This window comes from Eleginops maclovinus, chromosome 8 (genome assembly GCF_036324505.1).
Source record: "Eleginops maclovinus isolate JMC-PN-2008 ecotype Puerto Natales chromosome 8, JC_Emac_rtc_rv5, whole genome shotgun sequence".
NCBI classification, from domain to species: domain Eukaryota; kingdom Metazoa; phylum Chordata; class Actinopteri; order Perciformes; family Eleginopidae; genus Eleginops; species Eleginops maclovinus.
This window is the reverse complement of record NC_086356.1, coordinates 19,783,977-19,810,760: the sequence shown is the minus strand read 5'-3', so window position 1 is coordinate 19,810,760 and position 26,784 is coordinate 19,783,977. Positions and strand designations below refer to the sequence as shown.

Below are 26,784 nucleotides of genomic sequence, written 5' to 3'. Positions count from 1 at the left end.
TACCTGTAGCAGACAGTCCTGTGTCATGTCGGATGTTCTGCAGCAGCTGCAGACCGCCTCCCTGCTGGCTCCTCAAACTGTCCTCTCTCAGGAAGCACATCCTTTATAGAAACAGAGGATTTATGATCAATGTGATGCATTAAGAGTTTCCCTCTGTATTTACTCTTCTTCATTGCCCCTTTTCAGGGTAGAATGGGCAGAAAAGGATTTCCTGGGAAGGTTGGTCCAGAGGGAGTCAAGGTGAGTAAAGCCAATGTGATTTTTACACAAAATATGAACAATATTGACTGAATTATTGCAAACAAATGCCTTGTTGTTTCTCTGCAGGGTGAAACCGGTGTTACAGGGTTAGTCGGAGCCATGGGAGAAAGGGTAAGCAAACTGAGCCACTTCCATTCTTTTTCCAAATGTCAATCCATTCATCCATCCAACTGTAAGTGTGTGTGTGTGTGTGTGTGTGTGTGTGTGTGTGTGTGTGTGTGTGTGTGTGTGTGTGTGTGTGTGTGTGTGTGTGTGTGCGTGCGTGCGTGCGTGCGTGCGTGCGTGCGTGCGTGCGTGCGTGCGTGCGTGTGTGTGTGTGCGTGCGTGCGTCTGTGTGTCTGTGTTTCAGGGTTTGGTGGGTTTCATCGGACCTGTGGGAGAGGCAGGACTGGCAGGAGAGAAGGTAAAATAACTTTGTGTTTCCTTGTGAATTATTTCCTTTAAGTCAAGACAGACATAACGGTTGTTTTTATTTACTGCTGAATTTGGGGATTAAAGAGTTTGGGCTATGTTCATAATGTGTTCTATCAGACTTGTGAATATATAACAAAAATAAATATAAATATTTTATTTGCCAACATTATGTATTTGTGCCGGTAGATTTCTACTAAACTCGCCAAAAGTTAGCATTAGTTTCATGGTTACATCTATAACTTAAACATTTTTTACACTTGAAGAGCATTGCATTTCTTGTAGAGGCTGTTTATTCTTAGTTGTATTTTTCTCACACTTTGAGCCAGAAATCTCCACTCAGTAGCACAAACCAAGAGAGGAGTTTGCTCACATGTTTTTAATGGCCAAAATGTCCTCTGTAAAAAAGCCTTTTACTCTAATATGTCATATAATGCGGAGTATTGAACCTGGATTTATCAAATGGTTTGATTTCTGATCTGGAAATGTATACAATTTATGTAATGCACTTATTTAATAAGAAAATAAATCCTCATTTGAACTATTAAACATGTTATTTCAGATAACCTGTATGGCGACATGTAAAGACTGAGTGTGTACTTTGTTTTTCAGGGTGATCGAGGAGCAATGGGCCATCCTGGACCTTCTGGAGAAAAGGGATCACTGGTAAGACAGAAATAACTGGAGTCCTTAAGAGATTGATAGCTTCATTGATGAGTGTATACATTATTCTCTGGCTAAGATGTCATTAAAAAAATCACAAGAAATGGTCATCTCAAACTAAACTGTGTGTGTTATTCCCATGGGAATAAACTGATGTGTGGGATTAGGTCAATACAAAACAAAATCTGTACATACAAGAATAAGCCGAGGTATTTGAGGCATTCGGCGAGAGACCTTTACCTGGAAAAGTCTTAACATTGATTAAAAGAAAAGAGAAAAAAAGTTTGAATGGATGGCGTCCAATAATTTACCTCCATGAAAATATTTAAAGTCCACAGATCGTGCTCATTTTCTTGTTTTGTGAAATAGCGTTTTTCTCATAGATCCTTAAAGTCTTGGGTGTTTGTGTATTTGAGGGGGACAATTACCTTGAAACTTTACACAAAAATTGGCATTGGGCATTGAAAACCATCTGATTGTTCCCATTATAGAATTCTCAGTGTTTTTGTAGTTATTTACGTGATCCATGTTTGAATCTATGCTCTGTCTAGTAGTTTAATTTGTGGGAATGGGGCCTGAAAATCCTTACATTTGATATTACAAAGGCTTAGAATCCCTGCAATAGTTTTTTTTTTTTTTTAGAATAAAGAAACGAAAAATAATGATTGTGATTTGCAGTGCAGCGCTGTTTCCCCCAAGGTCTTGTCTTTCATGGGCTATCACACACCTTGCTCTTTCAAATAGTGCAAATTGCCTTTATTTGGCCCTTGAAATGGCCCTGTCTTTATCAGATGTCGACAGTCTCATGTATACTGAATGCCCAACTGAAGTGGATAACATTAAGTCATCAATCTCAGGAAACAGAGAGAAGTTTCCTCCTGACTGACAGTAAGATGTCTCTCAAGATCTAGCAAACTCGATGCACATTTATCCCGATCTCTGAGCTTGAACAGAAACAGACCCCCTGGAAAAGTCTGCATCATACCAAAAGGGGGGAGAATCTGACCAGCAGACATATTACATGCATTTATGATTTCATTTCCTGGGGATGCATGAGATCAGAGCAGCCTACTGTGCTATGGCTCTCCACTGTGGACAGATTTTTATTGCACTCAGCTGATCCGACTGAAAATTCTCCCCATTACATAGTTATGCTTTACAAATGATCCGGCCAAGAGTGAGGTCCAATAAAATGAAGAAAGAAAAGCAGCCCAAAGCGGAATGTTTTCAGATATAAAATCATGTCGTCAGTCTGTTTTTCTCCTCTCCACACCGGCTCTGATTATTACAGTAGAGCTGCTCTCCAGGGTGCAGAACTGTCCTGCAGCTGTGTGCCTTTGCTCATGCTTTTGTGTGTGTTCGCGACTGAAATTCAATTTATTACCTTTCTATTTTTATTTTGAAACCAATTTCATTGTTTTGTCAGAAACAATAATACAGAACAGTAATATTATGTGTCCAGGCATAATGTCAATCAGAATATCCTCCTGTTTTATTGAAACAACATTTTTACAGCAATTCACCATTTGCATATCATTTTCCATTTAGGGGACAAACCTACAAACATGTTTTACAATTTCTAACTTCTAATGTACATAGTATTCAGAGCTAGTTTGTGTATTCCGTCTAATAACGTCACATTTGATGGTTTACAGAACAATAGTACCCTTTGCATGATATGGTTATGTGTCAGTTCTAATCTGTGTGTGTGTGTGTTCATATGATAGGGTCACCCAGGAACACCAGGGGAGACCGGGCCAACCGGACCACCAGGAAGACCAGTAAGTCATCACTCTTTAGCACATTTTCAATATTCAAATACAGCAACAGAGTAGTTTTGGCATTAAAATGTTTTACTTCCAGTCTCCTTTACCCCTGCAAGATATAATAGACTCTCGCCTAGAAATGAAAAAAAGACAAAAAATAGTGCAATTCACATGGTGAGAAATGGCTTTGTTATCCATTCTGTGCAAAATACATAAGTGTGTGTATTTTCCGTATGTTGTTGTCCCTCCCTTTCCCCCCTGAGAAAGAGTGAAGAGTAAAAGAGTAGAATATCATTCAAAAAAATGTATAGCGCACTACTTGGCACTCTATTATCATCTCGTTATTTTGTGCACAATTTTGTGCTTTTACTCCATCACATTTTGCTTCGTAATGTTGCAGATGATATTACATCAATGCGATGTACAGTTATTCACATTTGAGTTTTCTGTGGACGAGCAGGTACGGCTGTTTTAGGGATACCGACAAACATTAAAACTCCAAGTTTTGAACAAAGCTGTGTTTGAGTATCTCTGGTGTGTTTCAGAGGACAGTGTGTGGTGTTCTCAGGGTGCAGCGGGCTCTCTGAGCATTATGAGAGCTGGCAGCCTCCTGCTGAACCTGCATTACCCTGCTGTCAGTCAAAGGAGCAACACCTACAACCAATTAGAATCTGCCCCTCCACCCCCTCCCTCTGTGTCCTTGTCATGGTCAGGTTTGACAGAGCACGGGGGGAACCAAAACAAACATAAATACGGGGCTGTGGTGGTGATGGTGGGGGGGGGGGGGGGGGGGGGGGGGGTGCAGCGGGACGGAATTCCGTAGCAGGCTCTTTAATTGGTGTGAGTGACAGATCCATCAACAAACCCTGTAGTGTGTTCCCGAGGTCAGCCTGCCCCCCTGGGTCAGCAGCCAGGGGGCTCTGTGCTCTGTCAGTGTGAACCTGAGTTTTATCTCTCCTTCCTTTTTCCCTTTCCCCTCCTCTCCTTCCCCCCCCCCCTTTTCCTTTGTTCATCAGGGCTCTGCTGGAGCTGCAGGCCCCGCCGGTACCAGAGGACCCAAAGGCTTACGGGTAAGTCTGATTCTCATACCTGTTGTTGTTTTTGCAATTTTGCTGTTGACTTGTGCTCTGTAGGAAGTGTCTCATGGTTCCCTACCTTAAAGGGGTGGTATGGATGTTTTGTTTAGGGGGGTTACATAAGATAAGACAGGACAACAGGTACAAGGTCAGAAAAGATAAGATCATTCTTTATTCATCCAAGTTAGGAAATTCAGGTGTGATATGTTTACACAAATAAAAATAAAGAACATAATATTATAATACCTAGTCAGTATATACAGTAGATGGTGGTTGGCACACGCTTTGGGAAATGAGTACCAACAGGAAGTCAACCAACTGTGGATGGTGGCAACAGCTAAATGTAGATATCCACCTATAGAAGGAACACACACTTAATTCATCTTTGCCACTATAAGTTGATACTACAGTATATTTAGAATATACTCATTGCTAGTCCTTGCCGTATACAGTATATTCTGATGGGGAAGCTGTTATAAACTGTATATCTTTTTTTTGCTCACACCAGACCAGTCATTTTACCTCGCGGAACATGGAAGATGCTGTTCTATATAAAAAGCTCTCTTATAGTTTCATTTTTTTATTCTGAGACTTGAGTGTTTAAAAGGGTTAGTTTGGCTTCACTAAAGACACACAATAAGACATATAACTGAACCAATTGAGGCCCCAGACAATCCTGTTTTCTACCAGGTAAAGTTAGTGATTCTATCAATGGAGTCTGGTCATTTTGAAAAGAGCTTAGATAAGTGCTTCAGCTCATATTGGAATATGCTGCCTGAAAAGGTATCGCAGTAATAAGTGTACACTTAAACTTATATTGATTTTATTGGCTAAAATCTGCATCACAGCAGTACATTTATGATCTCTTCGTCCTGCAGAGAAGTTACAACAGCAAACTTACCACACAGGAAAAAGGATAGAGTGGATAAATAGAGGCGAGCACACGTTAATGAAATAAAAACAGAAAAACCATGGTAACAATTAAGCAGCAGTATTAAAAAAAAAAAGGGAGAACCATTATCCCAAAATGTATCCCATCAATAATTGGCACTGTCACAGGTTATGACATGTTCCTTCTTAATAATGAACATGACCTCTGTAGTTTATTTCAAGTCAATCCCATGTTGGCTGTCCTGCTTCAACCGTTTTTCCACACTCGATGTAGGTATTACACTGACTTTGGATCAAAATCTCACACGATAGGCACTTTAAGACATCCAAGATATCCCTTTAAGAACATATCATACACTTGGTAAAAGACTTGCTGTAATAAGAGCCATGTGCCATGTTGAGCCGTTGGAAAAAACTTGAGTGGCTGAACATAATGAAGTGATATGGAACTGCATCTGAACTGAGGTCATGTGTGTTTAATGGACATGGGTGCTTGCAAAACACACTCTCGGGTTCAAAGTAAAAGCACGAGGCTGTTTCATCCTTCTTCAAGTCAAAGCTCATTAACAGCAGGAAGAGCTCCGGTGATGGAGGATTTTATTCCACATAAATGGAAAGCAAAGATTTCAAACTCATAAAACATAATTCATAAATACCACAATGGCAGCTTTCAGACCAGAATCAGCTGTGACAAACACACTGCAAGAAGCTCAAAACACAACAAAATGGGGACACTAAAAAGTGATGCACAAAGCTGGGACCACATTTGTTTTCTTCATCATTTTTCAAACTGACAGTATTTTTTGGCGCATTTGCCTGGTTCCACCACAAAGTTGTCACTTCCAGGTATAACTAATGATATTAAATATGACTGCATTCCATTCAAATGAAACACAGGCCCTCCTATCAGTTGTATTTATTACACCAGTCATTTTCATGCTTTGGGAAATAAATCTAAATGTAGATTAACCTTTGGCAAAAAGAAAATGAATAAACTGTAGACACAGACACCAGTCAAATTAAATTAACATCCAAAGTGAAATTGCATACAACTACAGACGTAAGAAAAACCGTTCAAAACAAGCAGCTGGAATTGAAATGAATTACATTGTTCCTCCCCAACGGTGTTCAAAGAACGAAGTGGCAATAATGATTTTTTACACGGACAATGTAATGACAATGAAGCAGAATAGCGCAGGACACAATACAACTGATGTATCGGGGTCAACTTCACAACTCTCAGTTCTTTATGTGCTCTTTTTTAAAGTTCAGTTGTGTCGCCAAACTATTTCTTACGCTTTTAACAGATGTTTTTATGGCTAACAGTCCACTGAGCCAGCTGGAGAGTGGGATAAAACAACATTGCTTTATCTGAGCGTCCATGGGAGACGGGCCTCGCTGTGGTTGGCTTAGACACCCTCATGTCTCAAACTGTGGTTCCAATTAATACTACTGTATGCTGCTTCCACTGCCAGTACATCTGCCTGCTACTCCATGACTTACTGTATGTTGAAGTCCAGAGTGTAGAGAGCCAGAGGACATAATGTTGAGGTGGTTCTCTCAGACATTCAGTAAATGTGTGCAACCACAGATATGCACACATGTCTCACCCCCGCACCCCCAACCACACACAGTCAGCACAAGAAAGAATTTTAGTTCTCATGAATCCAACATTCGTCTGGACAAACACGTCTTTGATGTAGGAAATGATTGATAAAGAACATCAAAACTTAAACACTTTAAAATATAATGCTGTGTCCCAATCTGGATATTTCTATTTGTGCGAGTGCAGTGCAGTACGCTGTGAACTTACTTGGATAGTGTTCCAAATTGAGCAAGGATGTGCATGAAAAAATGGTTGCAACATTTGAGCTCTTCCTCTGCTTCTTTTCTTCTTCGGTTTTTAGCTTCTTCTGACAAATTGAAAACTGTATTAATTGTAGTGCAGTGTTTTTAAAAGTGTGTGTGTCCCTCCCCTTCTAGTGTTCCAATTTCCAATTTTAACTTTTGGACCTGTATGGGTTCACCATCTGTGAACTAGATGCATTATATTTTGACATAATTCACTTTTGCACTCAAAATAGGAAGTGTAGGATCACAAATTGAGACACAGCATAGGTAGAGACAGACAGCTCTTTTGAGTAAATGTCCAACATGAGGGATTGTGTCATTCATAAAATGAGTTTAAAGAAAACATCTCCGTGCTTAATAAGGCAGTATACAACTTCTACTCTGACTTAAACACCACGTGTCCTTCAGTACTTGGCTCAAAGAACACACTTTAATGTTGTCAGCATTGTAACATCTGGCCTCACTCTCAGAAACATTGGCACCAGACTGTCTTCTAACATGGAAAAACTGTTAGAGTTAAAGTCAGAGATAAAAGTGCATGTGCATTTACATAAGCAAAGTCCCAGGGCTTTATTTCCATTTCTTGCATTTGGCGTTTTGGGGCTTTTCCCTTCCCTGTAGTGTTTTCTTTAGGTGTTTATGCATGTAAATGGTCTGCAAAGGCTAAAATCCCTGTGTTCCCTCCAGAGAGAGTTTCTCTCCCACACACTCCCCCTCAATCCTCCATTAGACTCCTTTGTTTACTCCCCAAACATAGTGACATCACTATAAAACACTCACATTTCTATTGGCTAGCACTCAACACATTAGCCCATCACATTGTGATATGCTAATGGAGGGACATCTGTAAGCAGTCAATCAATCACCCCAGAGCTTTTTGAACACAGGAGGCACTACATACAAATATTAACCTGAAAATGAGCACAATATGGCCCCTTCAAGTAAAATATGTTAGTACTTCTCCGACCCTCTTCTCTCTGTTTTTCTGTGTTTTGTTTTTATTAAAAGCCTATTTTAATGGTCGTCAGCCATGAAGAGTACTTTTCACTAATCATGCCTTTTTTTTTCTAATAACCACTCATGTCTGGCCTACAAATCTTCAGCTAATGTTCTCCATATTGAACAGCATATTTATCTCATCATCTCAGTGTTTATTATTGAGCTAGTCTAAATAGATGTTCCTGATTATTTTCAAATGCCCCAGCTTCTGCTCCTTTTCTGCCTTTGTTTGAAACTTCTGCTACAAATCAACGTAAGGCCTTATACCTGAGTGAAAGTGATTTTCTCCGTGGCCTGGTAACTCACCAGTTAATCCGGCTATGTAAATGCTCGCATTGGGTAGCAGGTACCCCACACAGGAATGTTAATGAGCGCTGCTTATCCCGCTCTACGTATAATAGGCTTATATCACTTCAGCTATACTACCCGTGTGCCCGGCCATCACACTCTCACACAACTAGGCTGCCTGTGTGGCTGTGTCATGTTATATTTGCTTTCTTTTACTAAAAAAATCTTGTTATTTATAATCTCTATTAGCTGTGATTGACTCATGTCAGGGAGCCGGCATCTTCCACTGCGCAGAGGAGAAGCGCTGCAGGTGCAGAGCAGATGCCATTTATTATAACTGCTCTGCACCGGTCGCCTTTAGGCACTGCAGATTGATTTTGTTTGACAGTTGAGCACATGTAGTCTAAACAGTTAGACTGTACTTACAGTGTGTGTGTCTGTGTGTGTGCACTGATTATTCAAATAAGTCAAAGACCTGTTAATGTCACTTTGAAGGGTGACACCCTACAGACTGAAAGATTATACAAGTGAAAGTCTTTATTATCATACTGTATGCACAAAAGCTACAGCGGTTGGCAATGAAATTCTTGTGGAAAATAAAATACACTTGTAGAAATAGAAATGAAAATAATGCAATAGAAATAGGACAAAGGAAACTATGGAGGGACGTATGTGTTTCTACCAGTGCTGGAAAAATTACTTAAGTAAAAGTAGGAAAACCATCGGTATTTTTTTTAAGTGTGAGTTCAAATGAATTGAGTTGGTCTCTATTTTCTAAACATCACCATCTGCCATTGGAAAACCCATATTGTTCACCTAAAAAATAAATAATGTTATGCAAATGTTCAATTTCAACTAAAAAATAAAATATAAAAAGTTCAATTAATTATTTTGCATATTGGCTCATTTGAAAGTATTTTAATGATAGAATATTTTACCTTTTCGGTGTTATCACTCACAATTACAGGTTAAATAAGCACTTTAAGTTTTTTGTCTTTAATGGGACTATTTTAGTTACTTTGTATACCAATGGGTCGATAAAGATAATATATATATTGTATTATATAAGTATGTTTCATAATGTAAACAGTAACTAGTAGTGTAAGTGCAATAGTTTCCCATCAAATGTAGTGGATTAGTACAAAGCGGTATGTTTATTAAAAGGAAATACTCATAGTACAAATATGTCAAAATTGCGCTTTAGTACTTGAGTAAATGTACTTGTAGTTATTGATTTCTACTCTGTCCCTCTGTGCACACAATCACTTTCACACACACATTTATACACAAATGACTTCCTTATTCCCCCTGAAAGTGTTGTGTACAGCCCGTCACTCCCCTCTGACATGGGGGGAAGTGTTGGCCTGAATGCAGTGCACAGAGATGTTTGTGTACAGCATGTTGCTGCTGTCTGGCTGTGTTACAGTGACCTCTGTTGGTGAAGTGACAGCTGTCTTCTGTTTCAGGGAGCGATAGGGCCCGACGGTCCAACAGGAGAGATGGGGTTAGAGGGCAAGGCGGTAAGAAATCCCACTTTATCTCATGCATGTATTGAAATATCCTAGAAACGTTCACAGAATCAAACTGTGCAGATGCAAACGTAATGACCAAAACATAGCATTTTAGTGAATAAATGATATCCTCCAGCATACAGAGTGTATTCTTAAGAGGTAAATGTATCTTGTGCACCAAAAGTAGAAAGCTGCACATCTTTTCCATCCCCTCAGGAGGCAGGAAGTATCGAGTAAAGTGATATGTGTCAGCACAAAGCTTTCTCTCATCCTTCCCTCTCTCCGCAGGGCTCTGAGGGTCCTCCAGGAAAAATAGGTTTCCCTGGACCACAGGTAAAGCACTCAGGCACTTTTTCTACTTTTCCTCTCCTTCCTCCCATATATTTTTTAAGTTGTTATGTTCCTCTGGAGAGGAGAAAGCATCAGGATGATTTAGAATAACTACCTGATACCAGCAGGGCAGAGGACCACAGGCAGATTTTACTTTTAGGAGAGAAACGTCTTTCTGCTGATTTACATACAAGACAAGCAGAGTTATTTCCACATCTGGAGGGGTTTGGGGATTATTACTCAGGTTGCGATTTAAATCCACTTTTGGAAATCATGCAGAAATATATCTGTGACAATGCTAACCTTTATCTACAAAAAACTTTTGTAACACATTTCTTAGGGATGAATACTTAAGAGCAAATAGAAAAAGGTCAATAAAGACTTGGAAGAAGAGAAGCAAGATAAAAGGTTGCAAAAATAAAATGCTTTTACAGCATCTTCATTAAGAAGTGCTCAGTGGAAATGAAGGTACACAGTTCAAACTCTCTTTCCCCCACTTTATTGGGGATTATGACCTATCCTTTTTTAAATGGTGTTTCCTTTCTCCCCCTTTCATGCTTATCTTTGGATACATGATTACTAAAAAGGCCAAGAAATGATCTTAAAAAAAACCCAACATATAGGGATTGTTCAGCGATACAGTAGTTTTGGGGAAGGTTGCTGGTTCCCCACTTTTACAAACTCATAAATGCCTTTTACAGATCTTTTATGTGTTTGGTTTATGTCAAACAGCAATATAAGGTGACCTTGGCTCAATTTGTGAGTGTCTGTGGCACCAAAGGGCCTAACCATGATCCCATAGGAATCCAGGAATTTAGTGAAACTAAGCAAGTAAACTAAGGAGGGGTGAGGGGGCGCCTTTTTTTTTTTAAAGCTTTGTCTGAGAGGAGGCCAACAGTCTGTACATGAAATATAATATCATTACATAAATAACTTGTCTTATATTTCCTTCCTTTGTTTTGTGTCCGTACAGGGGAAGATTGGAGAGCCGGGGGAAACCGGGTTCAAAGGTTTTCCTGTGAGTTCACTTTTATTTACAGAAATGATATGATAATGGTGATAAATAAAAGAGATTTAGATGCACAGTTGGAACCCAAAACAAGCTTTTATTTTGCATATTAGAATCTAGCAATTTTGTCACAGTCAAAAAGCTTTGCATGCCTGCAGTGTTTGATGAATGTAAGATGATGTGAGACATGTATTTTAAACCTTCTTCTCTGTCTGCAGGGTATCCAAGGACCCTCAGGACCTCCAGGGGACAAGGGCATAGCAGGCGAGCCGGTACGACCCTCCAACCACCTTCTTCATCTCTTTCTCTCCTCTACATCTTTACCCACGACACACCGTATCTTGACATTAGGGCTGCACCTTCTGATTACTTTATTATCCATTAATCGGCCCATATTCAGCAAATATGGATTACAATTGAAATCAGATATCATTCATCCCTCTCACAACGGAAAGATATACATTCTTATAGCACATGGGAAAGTGCAGATAAAAGACAAAATAAAACATTAATAAAAATATAAATGACATAGGTATACATCCAGGGTGGACAAGATAAGAGACAGCATTATATAATTATGTGCACACATAAATGTGCTGAGCAAGCAGCTAGTAATACCAGTAGAAAAGAGTGAAACGTTTATATTGCACTTTATAAAATGTAAGCAAAATAGGAAAAAGTCCCCCACCTTCTTTGTTTCTTTTCAACAAAACTCAAAATATATTCAATTCAAAGTCACATAAAACAGAGAAGTGCAGAAATACTCCACAATTAAAAGTATGGAAAAGGTCAAGTGTGAAAAACGTTGCTTCTCTCTTAACACTAAAGAGGCCTGAAGAGAAGAAGATGAATCACTAATAATAGAGACGGGTATCCTCTTTTGCTTTCATCGGTACAAATGAATCCCAGGCTAATATTGTTGTGTTTCAAATAATCTTTTACTTTCACACTCTGGCAGCTGAAGGCAGGTTACTTCACACGGCAGACTGTTTTATTAGTACAAAAGGAAAGACAAATACAATGTGACAGACTGAGTATCAAGACTGGTCGTTACTGCTGCAATTAACAGTAATTCCTAACAGCATGATCCTTTGGAATTCAAACTCCAAAGCTGCTCTGATGTCCTAAAATGAAAAAATGTATTGAAATCCAATAGATTTATCGGTGTGAATATAATCTCCAAACCTGGAAAATAGGATCTATTTGTCTCACTGGGCAAATATGAGAAAATGGCCCCATTTTGTGGAAAATAGTATAAATATTTGGTAATGGCGTCATTATTATGTATGTGTTTTGGCTGCAAGGTTTATTATAGATTTATTATATGAGCTGTTTTTCAAATTCCAAAATAAAATAAAAACACTCAAACCTTTTCCAAATGATATGCAATAGGCATTAACACGGCATAATATAGTCCAAAAATGTATCGTTTAAAACACAAACTGTCCCTAAAAAGGCTAAACTATATATAGGCTACTTATATAAAACTATATACGTTTGAAGCTTGAATCAACCCAATCTGTTGTGGTAACCTTAAAGAAATATCTGATGATAGAAGTGGACAAAATAATGTTCCCTAGCAACTGTCTTTAAACATAAATGTTAAAGACATTGTTAGATTCACCTTTTTTCTCCCAATCGTTCTCCATTGTGTCATCTGTCGTGCTGCACATCTGCTTTCACTGATGATACAATGCATCATGAGCTCAGCTGTTATCTGTCTTTGCAAAATGAAATAAAGAGCACACAGGTGACTTACCTTACACCATCACTAGTGTTTGGACTGCAAGCAAGTCAACCGGAGAACAAACATCCTTCATTTGCACTGAATTAAGAAGCATTCATGGCAGAGCGTCAGTGTTTTGCAAGCATAAGAAGTCACACAGCAGGTCATCTCACTCAGAGCCAAACTGTACAGATGCTTCACACTCTGCTGCTGGACCAACCTCTTCCAAAATCAGCCACGTGTTTCAATATTTTTCACACAGAAGAAGATCTGATGTTAATTAGGGTGAAATACACACAGTTGGTTAGAAATACTCCAAATGTAGCTTCAGTACAAGCAACAACATACACTTCAAGTACCAAAAGTTATTTTTTTACAGAATGGCTTATTCCATAGTAATCTATTTAAGAGGCCCTATCTGCCTTTGGGGGTCTTCCTTTTCGTGTTATATGTTTTTGTGCATGTAAATGGTCTGCAAAGGCTAAAATCCCTGTGTTACCTCCAGTGGGAGTTTCTCTCCCACACTCCCCCCCCCCCCCCCCCCCCCCCCCGCCTGAAACGCCTCCATTGCACTCCTTTGTTTACTTGAAGAACATAGTGACATCACTATAGATCGCTCACGCTTCTATTGGCTAGCATTCCAACACGTGATTTGTGCTAAGGGGCGGGACATCTCTAAGCGGTTGGCCAATTACAACAGAGCCGGCCAGCTAACCAATCAGAGCAGTCTGCGTGAGCATGATAGATCAATTATAAAATGTACTTCAGTTTAAATAAAAAAAGTATTAGCATCCAAATAAACTTCACAAACAAAAGTAAAACTTACTTATTATAAAGACTGACCTATTTGAGAAATATATTATTATATTATTGGTTAATAAAGCATTTTGGGGAATTCACTCAAAGTATTAATTCATATCATCTAATCTTAACAGATCAAATATTTGAAATTTGCCTATAAAATTGTAGTAGAGCTAGAGTATAAAGGGAAATACTCATTTCAAGTACATTAAACTTGTACTTTAAAAGAGTACAGTGCTTACTTTCCCGCACTAGGATTAAATGTGATTATTAATTAAGTATTTGTGTTGTCATTTAAAGGGACCAGCAGGGCCACCAGGGACTGTTGGACTGTTGGGAGAAATGGGTCAAAAGGTGAGAGACTCTGCAAACACACACTTACACACATTCATATTCCACATGGATAAGGACGTGAACACACATAGGGTATTGTGTGACTAAATGATTAAACATGTGTCCCTGTTGTTCACCCGACCCCAGTGCATCAACAATGCTCTCTGATTGAAATCATCTGTCACATTTAACTCATTAACTCACATTACAAAGGTGTCCTGTTTCTGATATACTGTTCATATCTGAAGCCAAACACTCATTAGCCACAGTAATTAACATGTCCTCCATCCTCTGTGTTTATAAAGGGTCCTTCTGGAAAGGTGGGGGAACCAGGACTGCCAGGAGAACCAGGTGAAAAGGTGAAGAATTATACACTTACCTCAAACATTAAACACATATATTGAAGAGAAGGCAGACATCTCTACGGCTAGTATCCCTACTCTTCAATATATTGCATAAAGTGTCGAAAGATACTTTTGAAAAACTCAATAGCAATGTATTTTTCCAGAAATCATGACCCAGTTACTCCAAAATATCCTCAGAGCTTGTTGTAGGCAGTTTCATGTTGGACCTATTTTCTTCCAACAAGTGATTCTTCCTCCTACACAGTGATACGGGCGTTGTAGTTAGATATGGAAAAATAGATCCTTCAGGAAACTGCTCACTCTGGAAGCGTATGGCATTCATGCAAAATAAAAAAAAGGCACCTTGTTTCTCTGAATCAACGAGTTATTCGGATTTTCTGAATTAACGAGGCAGAGAAACAGCCGATAAACATGTTAATGATATCCAAGCAGGGAAGCAAGCACCACACGATCGGGGGTAGCCTAATGATGGATGCTTCCCACTGCCATCTGTTTTTATTTCCTACTTGGAATGAGGCACTAGGAGATATTGACATGTCTTCGCAAGGATGGCATTAGAATAATGACAGAATAAGCCTGTCAACACTTTTTTTTTTTCATGAATGCAATAGACTTCCGTAGCTCACAACAAAGTGCCCATTAATAAAACTTGCTGTGAATGTGCCAAAGCTAGCCAAGAGGCTTTTTTCATCTGTCATCCCTGGACAATCATTCCTCTCTAGTTGCCGGGTCATGATTTCTAGAAAGAGACATTTCTGTTGAGGTATTCAGATTATCTTTTCAACACTTTGAGCGCCACATGCAAGGCACCTAGATCCATTTAACTGGAGAGAAGAATTTTCAGGTTTCACACCAAGAAAATCCTCCCTAGATTTAAAGAAAAGCACTACAGGGAAGGGGAAATATGTGTTTTAATATCAACTGTTAGTTTAATCATGGAATAACATGGATTAATTTCAAACAAATACAAGACAGGCTGTGGGAATATTGTGTGTTCAATGACGTTTGTGTGTGTGTGTGTGTGTGTGTGTGTGTGTTTATCAGGGGCCTCTTGGACTTGCTGGGAACATCGGAGAGCAGGGACTGATCGGACCACGGGTGCGTTTATCAGCATCCAGCTATCAAAATATTTCTATGAGATGTTCATTAATATTAACCTTTGTGTGTGTGTGTGTGTGTGTGTGTGTGTGTGTGTGTGTGTGTGTGTGTGTGTGTGTGTGTGTGTGTGTATGTGTGTGTGTGTGTGTGTGTGTGTGTGTGTGTGTGTGTGTGTGTGTGTGTGTGTGTGTGTGTGTGTGTGTGTGTGTGTGTGTGTGTGTGTGTGTGTGTGTTTGTGTGTTTGTGTGTTTGTGATAACAGGGGGAGCCAGGCTTGGAGGGAGAAGCTGGTCAGTCCGGGCCCGATGGAACCAAGGTGACCTGTTGACCCCAATTAAATTCTTATCATGTGTGCAAGAATTGAAGAGAAGCAGATATTGTACATTAACAGCATAATCCTCAGGCAATTTCCATCAAAACTCATTAAAAAAATAAAATGTGAATCTGATTGAAAAGTAAAATATAGCTCTTTAGTACAAAAACATAGTGAGAAAGTAATATTAATATGTGGGAATAAATTAAACTCTTTCTTAATGAAAAATCTGAATGTAAACAGGAATGGAGTAAAACCATTTACAGAAGTAATAGATATACATTTACAGTTAAAGTGACAATAGTGAAGTCCTATATCTTCATATATCATATCATATAATTAATATTTGGATACAGCCATAACAAAACACAGCCATATACTGCAATGATAACCTTAACCTTAACCAAGTCACGTTTATGTGCATATTTATTAGACACCACTTTTCATTCAAATATGTTACATAATTAAATGTTTGCATCCCACAAATCCATTAAATCTACCCTAATGATATCATTTATTAAGGTTTTTGGTTTTCTCTTATGTGGTCGTATTTTCTGTGTAAAGCACGTTATACTGTGTCTGAAATGGTCTGCATAAATAAACGTCCGTTACTTTATCTCTGTTCAGGGTGAAAAGGGCGACATGGGCCAGGAGGGAGACAATGGAGAAAAAGGAGAAATCGGGCTAAAGGGAAAGGAAGGCCCACCTGGAAATCCTGGACTCAACGGCGTCAGAGTGAGTCTTCCTCATCAGAAACATGCACACCTTTTTCTTTTTAAAAGAGTTTTACTTATTATGTTTTCCTTCTGAAGGGCCCAGAAGGGAAGTCTGGCAAATTTGGGGAAAAAGGCAAACAAGGATTCAAGGTATTTACATGAAATCATGTCAGTTTAATCCTTTAGAAAGCAAAAGTTTTCTGTTACGCTGTATTGTTCTGTAACTTATCGTTTGTGTGTGTTTAGGGTGCCAAAGGTCATCAAGGTCACCTCGGGGAGACCGGCACGGTGGGGAAGATCGGGCCGCCAGGTTTTGTCGGGCAGAAAGGGTCCAGAGGAACCATCGGACACGTGGTAAAGTGGAACAGCAATGTTACACATTCATTCTTTATTTATACACAAGAGATCAGTCCGGATTCCCCTTGTTGACATCTACACTGTGGTTGTGTGTATGATATGACATTAAACCTTTTGAATCTTTGAACATGTTCTCTAGGGCGCTCCTGGTCGAATGGGTATACAGGGGGAACCCGGCCTTGCAGGTTATGAGGTAACATGACAGTTTTATAACTTTACATTTGACTGTTAGTGGGGTTTTTTTTGCATTTGATTTATAATTCCAGATAACATAATATGTTATGCTTCCTTTGCAGGGTCATCAGGGAAAACAGGGCCCCATAGGGCCTCCAGGACCAAAAGGGGAAAAGGTACAACTTGTTCATTTTAACACTAATCTTTTATTCTTGCTCCTTATCTCCTTTTTTGTAATTATTTATTGGTGCAAACTGTAGTCATAATCAGCAAAGTGAGTGCACTCAAAAGAAGGTGTACAAGTTTCCAATCAAAGCAGCATGTTTGCAAAGCTAGCTGCTGGCACTTTATAGATGTGTGTCTGAGATAAGTGATCTAACATTGTTCTGGTTTTCCTCTGCAGGGCGAGCAAGGGGACGATGGGAAGGTGGAGGGTCCTCAGGGTCCTCCAGGTGACATAGTAAGTTATCCCTGACTCACTTTGTGCTGCTGATTGTAGGAATGAAAGCATTTTCTGTTATCTCATGCCATTTTATCTTTTTATCAGGGCCCTTCAGGTGACAGAGGAGAGAGAGGGGAATCAGGAGATCCCGGTTACAAGGTGAGTAAAATAAGACATTTTAATAATGTTTTGAATGTATTTTAGTTCTTAAGGTTAATACTGTGTGTGTGTTTCTCAGGGTCAGGTTGGTGTGGACGGGCAGAGAGGCCGGTCTGGAGCTCCTGGATTACCTGTGAGTGTAAAGCGTGATTCCCAGCTCTGCCATTTAGTCTGCATAAACAACCAGCGGCTCACACAGGGCGTCTTTATGTCTTTCATTAACATAACCTGCAATTTCAGGGGCATGCTGGACCTCGAGGGCATCAAGGACCCAAAGGGACCAAAGGAGATCAAGTAAGGATGAAACATAAACCTTGTGTGTGTTTGCTCGAGGTGTGTGTGAGTTATAAATGATATGCAGTCCTAATAATAGTTGTATTGTTTAAGCTTCTGTCATTGAGAGCTTTAGATCCTATGTTTTGTATAAAGTATAAAAGCAGAGTGCCGGAGTAACTCATTTGGGTAAAAATGCATAGTTTTGAATTATTTTAAACAACTATACCGTCTTTTTTTTTCTTCCTTTTTTCATAAAAGGATGTTTTATTTTGTTTAATGTTTCATTACATTTATTATAGGGAAAATGTGTGATTATTATTTATTTTTAAACCTTCTTTTGATGCTTGAAGGGGGAAAAAGGGTTACAAATGATCTTAGCTTATTTTTTTTAAGAGCATTATTTGACAGTTTTTATTAACGCTCATCAGCAAGATAAGATTTGCAACAACATCATTAGGTCTCTGGCAAAGTGTGAAGGTTAGCTAAGTTTGCCGAGATCCAACAGAAACATCCAGAAGCAGGTCATTAATCAGCTGAATACATGCTGTGATATAACAGTAGTACCGTGCTTTTCTTTGCTTCTTTTGGCTTGAAAAAGGAATGTGTTCTTATCAACAGCATTTGCTTAATCTGATGTAACTGTGGATAATTGTCAGTGAAAAACAATGACCTGCAGCTGTGGGACATTAATACTATAATGATATCTCCCATTTTCTCTCCCTTAAGGGTCAAAAAGGCAAAAAGGGTCATTCAGGACAAAAAGGAACCAAAGGACCCGAGGTAAGTCAACAACACCTGCCTCAGTGAACATATGCATTACATTACTGAATACAGGTGGTTTATACTCTTTAACTGTCTGCATTTCGTGACTAGAAAACGTGGAAAAGATGGCTAAACTAAGATCATGAATAGATTAATGTGGACAGGAGGAAGCAGATTGTATTCAAGGTCGAAGAGGAAGAAGCCAGTAACATGCTCGGCCTATATTTCTGGTTAATCTTCTCTTCCTTCTCCTCCTCCTCTTCAGGGTTTGGGGGGTCCGTCTGGTCCCAGAGGAGTGGTGGGCCGAGAGGGACTGGAGGGAGCACCCGGGATGGACGGCATCCTGGGAAAGGATGGCAGTAAAGGCATGCCGGTGAGACAAAGAAGAAATCTCTACTTCAATAATATTATTTATCCTATCACAGTTATGAGTTATGGTCTTAAAGATGTAAATATCAACCACTAATATAAAATCAATAAAAGAGCAGATGAGAACAGTATGGAGATGCTACAGTGTGTATTGATTCTGCTTTATTCATGCATTCTAATTATTTTTTTCATGTTTATACTTTTATTATCAAGTGAGTTTTAGTTTCCACCTGATGTATGCGTGGATAGTGCTGTACAAATAAAGCTTTTTAATGTGATTTTTTTCCCCTTTTGTTTAATTTATTCATTTTCCTTTTTTTTTCTTTGTTGGCATGCCTTACAGGATTAAATATCCTCTATGCTACAAAATGAATTTGTGTTGGGCAGAATAAACAACAAAGTGTGCCATGTTTAGAGACCTACCTGAGAAGTACCAGGTTTTTCCTGAGGGTGGCGCTATGAGGAAATCCATTAAACTTCACCTGGTGTATTCTTAGACATATGAATGTAATGAGCACAGTTCAGGACTCTATTAAACAATGAGATTGTGTTATAAATTAAACTATGCCCAGCTCAGGGCAAAGTGCTGGACGGGAAGACACATTGTGGATTGGAATCTTTGTGGTGAATCCTGATGACAATCTGCATCTACCTGTAGGGAGAGCAAGGTGATGATGGAGAGGAAGGTGCTACTGGCAAATCTGGCTCTCGTGGTAAAACTGGTGTCCCAGGACTCCCAGGAGATCAGGGGACCTTCGGACCAAAGGTGAGAGGGATAATAACTAATATACTCTGTGGTGCTTATTTAAATGCCAATGAGTGATTTTTACTTGATCATTTTTTCATCCATCCAGGGTGAGCAGGGTCTTCGTGGACAGAGCGGCCCTCCCGGGAAAAGAGGTTTCAGAGGAGGGATGGGACTGCCAGGGCTTCAGGGAGACCATGGCCCAAAAGGACAAACTGTGAGTACCATAAATTAGAAAAACGATGATTTACCTACACCAGTAATTTTGAATAGACATGTTGAGACCATGTGTGTCTGATCATGACTTCATTCTTGTTCAGGGTGATATAGGAGAATCTGGTTTTCCAGGAATTCTGGGAGTTTTTGGACCAAGGGTATGTATGCATCACCAAACAGCAGCACATGCTCCACAATGTGTGAGCACAGAGCAAAGCATGGCCGTCAAAATGCTATTCTCATGTCATTTACAGCCACATTACATTTCTGACACTCGAGACTCAACTCTGTTTTTAAATTAAATAGAATAAATTAGATAAACAACTTACTCTTACAGAGGTAAAAGTCAATCTACAGGGGTGACAAAGTTCACCCTGACTTTATACATAAGCTGAATTGATTTTAATAACATTTTTGTATATGACCTTATACATTACAAAAAAAACCAAATGTGAACACAATCCATAAAAAGAAATACACAAGCATGACAAACAGAACATTGAAACATATATAAGATACCATTATAAAATGTAATCAAACAATACATTATGATTATCAGACATACACAGGACTAATTCATTAAGTGAACACATTTTTTTATGGTGCATTTATTGTCTCGTCCCGCCTTAAAATGTATTCATCTGTCACTGAGGAGACTGCTAGGCCTTCAAATAGACACTGAATTCTATAAAATATAAGAGTACAGTTTTGATAAGATGTACTCAGTGGGTTATGATAAGAGTGTTTTTGATGTCTGCTGTTTTCAGGGGCCTCCAGGAGACTTTGGGCCAAAGGGCACTCGGGGACCAAAGGGGCCACTGGGCTCAGTAGTAAGTAGACTAGTGCTACAGATATGAATTAATAACTGCAATGAACTTCTTATTTCATTATTTTTCTCCTGTTTCTCTCCATCAGGGCAGATCAGGAGTCGTTGGCCCTATGGGAATCATCGGCCCCAATGGAAGCGCAGTATGTATTATACAGATTAATGTCAAATGTAGCATTTCTCTCATTTATTCTTCAGAAAAATCAGTGTGTGCATCTGTTTACAGGGTCCCAGAGGAGAGAAGGGCAATCGTGGAGAGACTGTAAGTCTTAACTTCTCACAACATCTTTTCTTTTCAGTTTTTATTCTTTTTAAATGTGTAAAAAGTAGATTTCAAGACAAAATCATTGAATAGTCTTTTCTCTTTTGAACAGGGATTCCAAGGCCCAAGGGTATGTGTATATGCTGTGTCATTTCCTGTTGTTACACATAATTAATATTTTCTATGGAAACTTGATTGAAACACAACATTTAATCCATAGTGTGTGCTTTTCCTATTTATCAGGGGTCTCCTGGACCTCGTGGACTCCCTGGACTTCCAGTAAGTTTTCCACCTATAATGTTAAAGCAGCTATCAAACTTTATGACATAAAGTCTTTTAAAATATTCATGATACATGTCTAAATCATTTTTTCTTCCCCCCTGTAGGGTCGGCCGGGTATTCCTCAATCATTTGTAAGTCATGTTATGTTGGCATATAACATCCAATACAGCTTTAAGTAGTTAGAAAATGATTTATTGTGTCAACGAGAAAGATAAAGAGACAACGGTGAAATAAGATTTTTTTTTTTTGCAGAAGGAAGATGGTGTTTTGTTCATGGATTCACCTCCTCTCAGGACTGAGGTTGGTGGATTTTAAGGTTGAGCTTTCTCCACATTTTGACATGTTTTTGCAAACTGCATGGACTCATCTTTTGCCTTGTACTCCAGAATAAGCCGGTGATGGACCTGCCGATGCTGGACCAGGGCGCAGAGATCTTCAAGACCCTCCACTACCTCAGTAACCTGATCCAGAGCCTGAAGAACCCACTGGGCACCCGGGACAACCCTGCACGCATCTGCAGGGACCTGCACAGCTGTGAACACAAGTTAAACGATGGTGAGTGTTGTGTTGTGTTGTGTTGTGTTGTGTTGTGTTGTGTTGGAGACAGAAAAAAGAGTCATTTTATGTCGGGATAATAAACCCTAACCCTAACCCTAACCCTAACCCACAATATGTTTCAGGCACTTATTGGATGGACCCCAACCTGGGCTGCTCCTCAGACACAATAGAAGTGTCCTGCAACTTCACCGGCGGTGGACAGACCTGCCTAAAACCAATCACAGTTTCCAAGGTATTTACGACACGACAACAGATTATATGACATGAGCAAAATCCATTAGATTATGTCATTTTTGGGTGAGATATTTCTGTGGAAGACATGTATTTCGCAATATTGCTACTTGTCTTTCTTTAGGCTACAGCAAGGCTCATCCAAAATTCACATTTAGATGTACTTTACCAAAAAGTCACCAGAAGTTAATATTAGATTATGCATTACTTGCATTCATATTCTTTATAGGGCTGTTGTGTTTTCTGATATAATAAGATAATGATACATTATATTTATATGGCACTTTTCTGAGTACTCAAAGTCGCTTGATAGATATTTAAAAGTCTCTCTTGGAAAATAAAACCTGGCTTTTTCATAGTTACCATATTGACCTGTAGTGTCTCCTTTAAAACCGAGATATTGCACTAACCATGTGTTAACCAGCTCCTGTTCCGTGTGTGTGTGCAGCCAGCGATCAGCATGTGTCGTGTCCAGATGAACTTCCTGCACCTGCTGAGTTCCGAGGCAAAGCAGCACATCATCGTTCACTGCCTCAATTTCTCCGTCTGGAGGACAGCGGAGAACCAGCCGGCTTCCCAGGGCTCAGTCAGATTCAAGGCCTGGACCGGGGAGGTGTTCGAGGCGGGAGGAGAGCTCGAGCCTGAAGTCCTAGAAGATTCCTGCTGGGTACGACTGACATGATGCTACCTAGCTTGGTGCCCTTAAGTTTACATACTTCCAAACGTGTTGCCATAAATGTCACAAGACTCATCACACTGGGTATGGTTTGCAGGATGTAGTAGTGCACGCTCTTACAAAGTATTTGACCGGTGCTCTGTTTAGGCTACATTACAGGATATGTTAACCTGTAGAAAAGGATATGACTTTATTTTACTTTATAAAGCAAACTAGGTAAATAATACAAGCCTACAATAGCAAATCTGTTTATTTGATGCACGTTGTATTTCAATTTTTTCTCACATCACATGAAAATATAAATGAAAATCACAATACAAAACCCCCATTTGCGTACATTTTGTTGTTGGACATAATTGTAAAAGTCCATTTAATGTCAATATATTTTCAGCAATATTTCTTTGTTATAGATAACGGTGAAAGAAATTAAGGGACCACTCCAAATGTTTCTTAAATCTTTATCTCTAGATGTATGGCAGCCATTCCAGTGTTGAATTCCAACACAGATAAATAATGTCAGTAGTTTATAGAATACAATGAAATATTAGAAAAATAATTTAACTCATAGACATACCTATAAATTATAAAACAAGAGAAAATTATAATGCTGAAGTGGTCTCTTTTTGCAAGTTTATCCAAAAAGTGCAGGGCAATTCAATGTGAGACAAACAAAAATGCACAGCGGGAACACACCGCGATGTTTTGCAGAACGTGAGGCTCCAGGTGGAGGTGTTTTAGGAGTCCCTTGTTGTAAATGTTATGTCTTGTCTTGTGTTTCTGGGTTTCAGATAAAAGATGGCCGCTGGCACCAAACCCATTTTGTGTTCCACTCTGTGGACCCCTCCCTACTCCCTGTGGTGGACATCTACAACCTCCCCGAGACTACACCTGGCTCACATTACCACCTGGAAGTCAGTCCTGTTTGCTTCCTGTGAGGTCGGCCATGTTTGTCCTCTGATCATGGAGGGGGACGGATCATCACCCCCGAGGTGACACCCTCATGCGGGCGTGGAGATCGGAGCAGCCTCCTCCAACCCATGGCAAATCAACCCAAGCGAGTACAAGCCTCCCCTCCAAACAGATCGCGCTTCACTCTTCCAAACTCCCGTTGGACTGCAGACTCAGAGGGAGGAAGCCGGGGGGGACAGAAGAGCTGGGGAGGAGAGGGGAGTTCTTGCACTAAAAGCAACTAAAAGCTTCTCTGTTTGGCAAAAGCTTATTCAAGCTCTTCAGGAAGAATCTCCATAAGTGCGCCGGCGTGGAGAAATAAAGGCTCCACGCCTCACAATCTCTCGAGAACATTGCTAAGTGAAGGGAGACCAAGGCCAAGTTAATCTGCGGACATTATAATAACTTATTTTTTTAACTGTATGCATTTTCTTTTGGAAATACCAGGAATTATATTCAGTTAAGAGAGAATAATTAAAGTAATTGGGATCAGTTAAATGTACATATATATAAGAATGCTTATTATTAACTTTTATACATGTATATCTTATGTAAAGAAATAATCTTCAAGTGCAATAGAAAATTAGAAGATAATTTGATATTTTAAACTTATATGGAAGGATTTTTTCAGGGGTGCCATTTTTTTACTTGCCTTAGGTGCTCATCATGATCTTGCCAACGTGAATTAATCCAGAGGCATGAGCATGGAATCACATCTGTATTTACTGGTGCTCCGAAACGGGACACCATGGCTTTTATTTACATCCTAAATGTAGGTAAAAAAATTGTCAGCTCTCAGTAACATCGTCTGATGAAACGCTAATGGACACAAACATTAAAGTGAGTGCATTTAATACTTGTTGCTTTTCAGTCATACATTATTGAACCGGATGCCACTGATGATTATGGGAATTGTGGAGGTAATACAATTAAAATGAAAGAGCTCTAGTTCTAAATAGTGTTTTATTAATCTCTCTACAACCGTGGAGTATCTGTTCCTGGCTTATAATAGGAGATAGGAGTTATTATATGCTCCGCACCACATGGGACCAGGAGTCTCTTTTTCTCGCATACTTTAAATAGACAGACTTAGAGGAGTTTTGAGCCACAGGAGAGAGGAGAGAGGGTCCATTAATCAAAATAAAAACTTTGTCTTCTATCTAATCCTCTCTCTAATGCATGGTGCTAAGTAAATGATCTAAGGTGCTAACCATAGTGCTGTAATAACACCACTTTGCTGAAATATTCTGTTGTTCATAGTGCATGCTTGCTTGGATAAAATAAACAAATATAATATATTGCCATAGCTTCCATAATGCACTATAATGCTAAAACCCCACCCCAAACAAAGTAGTTCCCTCATGTTGTTCAATGCTGCAGATACCAACATGCTTCTTCTGATTGAACATATTCTAGAATTAACTATAAAAATGAAAAGAATACTCCTTTTGTATCCAGTATAAATCACAGGGTTTGAAGTATTTTTTTTAGGCATAACATTTTGCTCTGTACAAAGCCCCCCCTCAGTTGTATGTAATATTTTTTTACAAACACAACTAGTGAAAATAGTCTTGATTAAATAAAGTTGCTTTGTTTAGCTGGACACAAGTGTGTATACTTGTTCAAAGCTTGCTGTATACAGTGGACCCCCTCTTGATAATTTAATGTTATTTAATGTTGTTAACGTTCTGTTGGTTAAAGCAATACTACTCTTTCTGACAACTTTATATATCAGTTTGCCCAACTGGTTTTGGAGTTTATAGATGTTTTATGTGTAAATTTGGGGCTCCAGAGAACAAATTTATTGCAATGTTAATTATCTTTTATTTTTTTATTTTTTTGTTATTTTGCTTTATGTTGTTTTTTCCTCTATGATAATCAACCATGTACTGTATCAGGACTCTGCTTTAATATAACTTGTGTTTTAAAGAATTGTGCAAATATGTGAAAAGTGTTTCTTCTTTTTGTAAATCTGTTGTAGACAATAAAACGAGCTAAGAATACCTCACATTTTTACATAAAGATTTTCTGTTGCCGTTCTCATGTAATGCCTGTTTGGAAATATCTGCCAAAAACCGTTAGTCATCAAAACTCTGAACTATGGTGCCAACATCCTTTATCTGTCTACTGTTTATAAATTGTCCAGTGTCCATTTGTTCAATAAATACAATCAATTTGAGTGTGGATTTATAATTGTTAACTGCTAGATTAGCTGAATACCCACAAACATCATAAATTACTTTAGAAAGATAAAAATGCAAGAACCTAGCTTGATCAATGCAATACTAATGCGTTTCTAAAAGTAACGTTAACAACGTGTACATCCAACTAATTATCATGTAAATGCAGTGGAGTGAAGAGGACAATATTTTACTGAGTTATGGTGAAGTTTAGTTATAAATTAGTGAAAATTGAAATATTAAAAAAACTCAAATTGTGCTTCAGTATAATGCTAAATATAAGTAAATGTACTGGTGCATCTACTACCCTGCTGGAATAATATTTTATCAACAATAGAAAAAAATATACAATGTTACTGCTCGAAAAGAGTGCAAAGGTTCAAAGTATTACCAATAAAATGATGACTTTCATCAAGATATCTTGCCTTTGACACAAATTGTGTGTGAGTGTGTGTTATGTTCAGTGGTGCAAAGTAACTAAGAACATTTACTCAAGTACTGTATTTAAGTACAATTTTGAGATACGTGAACTTTACTTAAGTGTTTCAATTTGTTGCTGCTTTGTACTTCTACTCCACTACAATTCAGAGGTAAATGGTGTACTTCAGTGACGTGCGGTGAAGTTCATGGCTGGTGAGGCACTGACGTCATCACAATCAGATTTGAACTGGACTCACTAGCACCAAGCACCCACTGCCATGAGGCAGGAGAACTGCGTGCCTCACCTAGTCTCTCTTCGCAGCGGTTTTGCTCATCACAAGAGACACGTTACAGACATACAGTTGACAAAAAACACTGTATATTATATACACCAGCTAAAGTATGGAAATGAGTTAATATAGCCAGAGTGTTTGAACATTTTAATAGCGACATACAGACCAGTCTCACTGTATAGCATGTCAGCAGGTTGGTGC

The 26,784-nt window shown here is 39.0% G+C and overlaps 1 protein-coding gene across 1 annotated transcript in view; it reads left to right on the top strand.

Annotated features, from left to right (window-relative positions):
• Window positions 1-25,869, top strand: part of col27a1a (collagen, type XXVII, alpha 1a) — an 87,710-nt gene extending 61,841 nt beyond the window's left edge. The window contains exons 23-61 of the mRNA XM_063890285.1: window positions 187-240; window positions 328-372; window positions 611-664; window positions 1,285-1,338; window positions 3,063-3,116; window positions 4,118-4,171; window positions 9,673-9,726; window positions 10,006-10,050; window positions 11,021-11,065; window positions 11,275-11,328; window positions 13,884-13,937; window positions 14,222-14,275; window positions 15,326-15,379; window positions 15,641-15,694; window positions 16,319-16,426; window positions 16,504-16,557; window positions 16,654-16,761; window positions 16,904-16,957; window positions 17,061-17,114; window positions 17,342-17,398; window positions 17,486-17,539; window positions 17,619-17,672; window positions 17,780-17,833; window positions 18,542-18,595; window positions 18,843-18,950; window positions 19,605-19,712; window positions 19,801-19,908; window positions 20,012-20,065; window positions 20,675-20,737; window positions 20,823-20,876; window positions 20,960-20,995; window positions 21,108-21,125; window positions 21,239-21,274; window positions 21,382-21,408; window positions 21,530-21,577; window positions 21,664-21,832; window positions 21,958-22,067; window positions 22,515-22,733; window positions 23,531-25,869. Of these exons, the coding sequence (XP_063746355.1) occupies window positions 187-240; window positions 328-372; window positions 611-664; window positions 1,285-1,338; window positions 3,063-3,116; window positions 4,118-4,171; window positions 9,673-9,726; window positions 10,006-10,050; window positions 11,021-11,065; window positions 11,275-11,328; window positions 13,884-13,937; window positions 14,222-14,275; window positions 15,326-15,379; window positions 15,641-15,694; window positions 16,319-16,426; window positions 16,504-16,557; window positions 16,654-16,761; window positions 16,904-16,957; window positions 17,061-17,114; window positions 17,342-17,398; window positions 17,486-17,539; window positions 17,619-17,672; window positions 17,780-17,833; window positions 18,542-18,595; window positions 18,843-18,950; window positions 19,605-19,712; window positions 19,801-19,908; window positions 20,012-20,065; window positions 20,675-20,737; window positions 20,823-20,876; window positions 20,960-20,995; window positions 21,108-21,125; window positions 21,239-21,274; window positions 21,382-21,408; window positions 21,530-21,577; window positions 21,664-21,832; window positions 21,958-22,067; window positions 22,515-22,733; window positions 23,531-23,677 (2,685 nt within the window). The 3' untranslated portion in view covers window positions 23,678-25,869. The remainder of the gene's footprint in view (window positions 1-186; window positions 241-327; window positions 373-610; window positions 665-1,284; window positions 1,339-3,062; window positions 3,117-4,117; window positions 4,172-9,672; window positions 9,727-10,005; window positions 10,051-11,020; window positions 11,066-11,274; window positions 11,329-13,883; window positions 13,938-14,221; window positions 14,276-15,325; window positions 15,380-15,640; window positions 15,695-16,318; window positions 16,427-16,503; window positions 16,558-16,653; window positions 16,762-16,903; window positions 16,958-17,060; window positions 17,115-17,341; window positions 17,399-17,485; window positions 17,540-17,618; window positions 17,673-17,779; window positions 17,834-18,541; window positions 18,596-18,842; window positions 18,951-19,604; window positions 19,713-19,800; window positions 19,909-20,011; window positions 20,066-20,674; window positions 20,738-20,822; window positions 20,877-20,959; window positions 20,996-21,107; window positions 21,126-21,238; window positions 21,275-21,381; window positions 21,409-21,529; window positions 21,578-21,663; window positions 21,833-21,957; window positions 22,068-22,514; window positions 22,734-23,530) is intronic.
• Window positions 25,870-26,784: the final 915 nt, after the last annotated feature.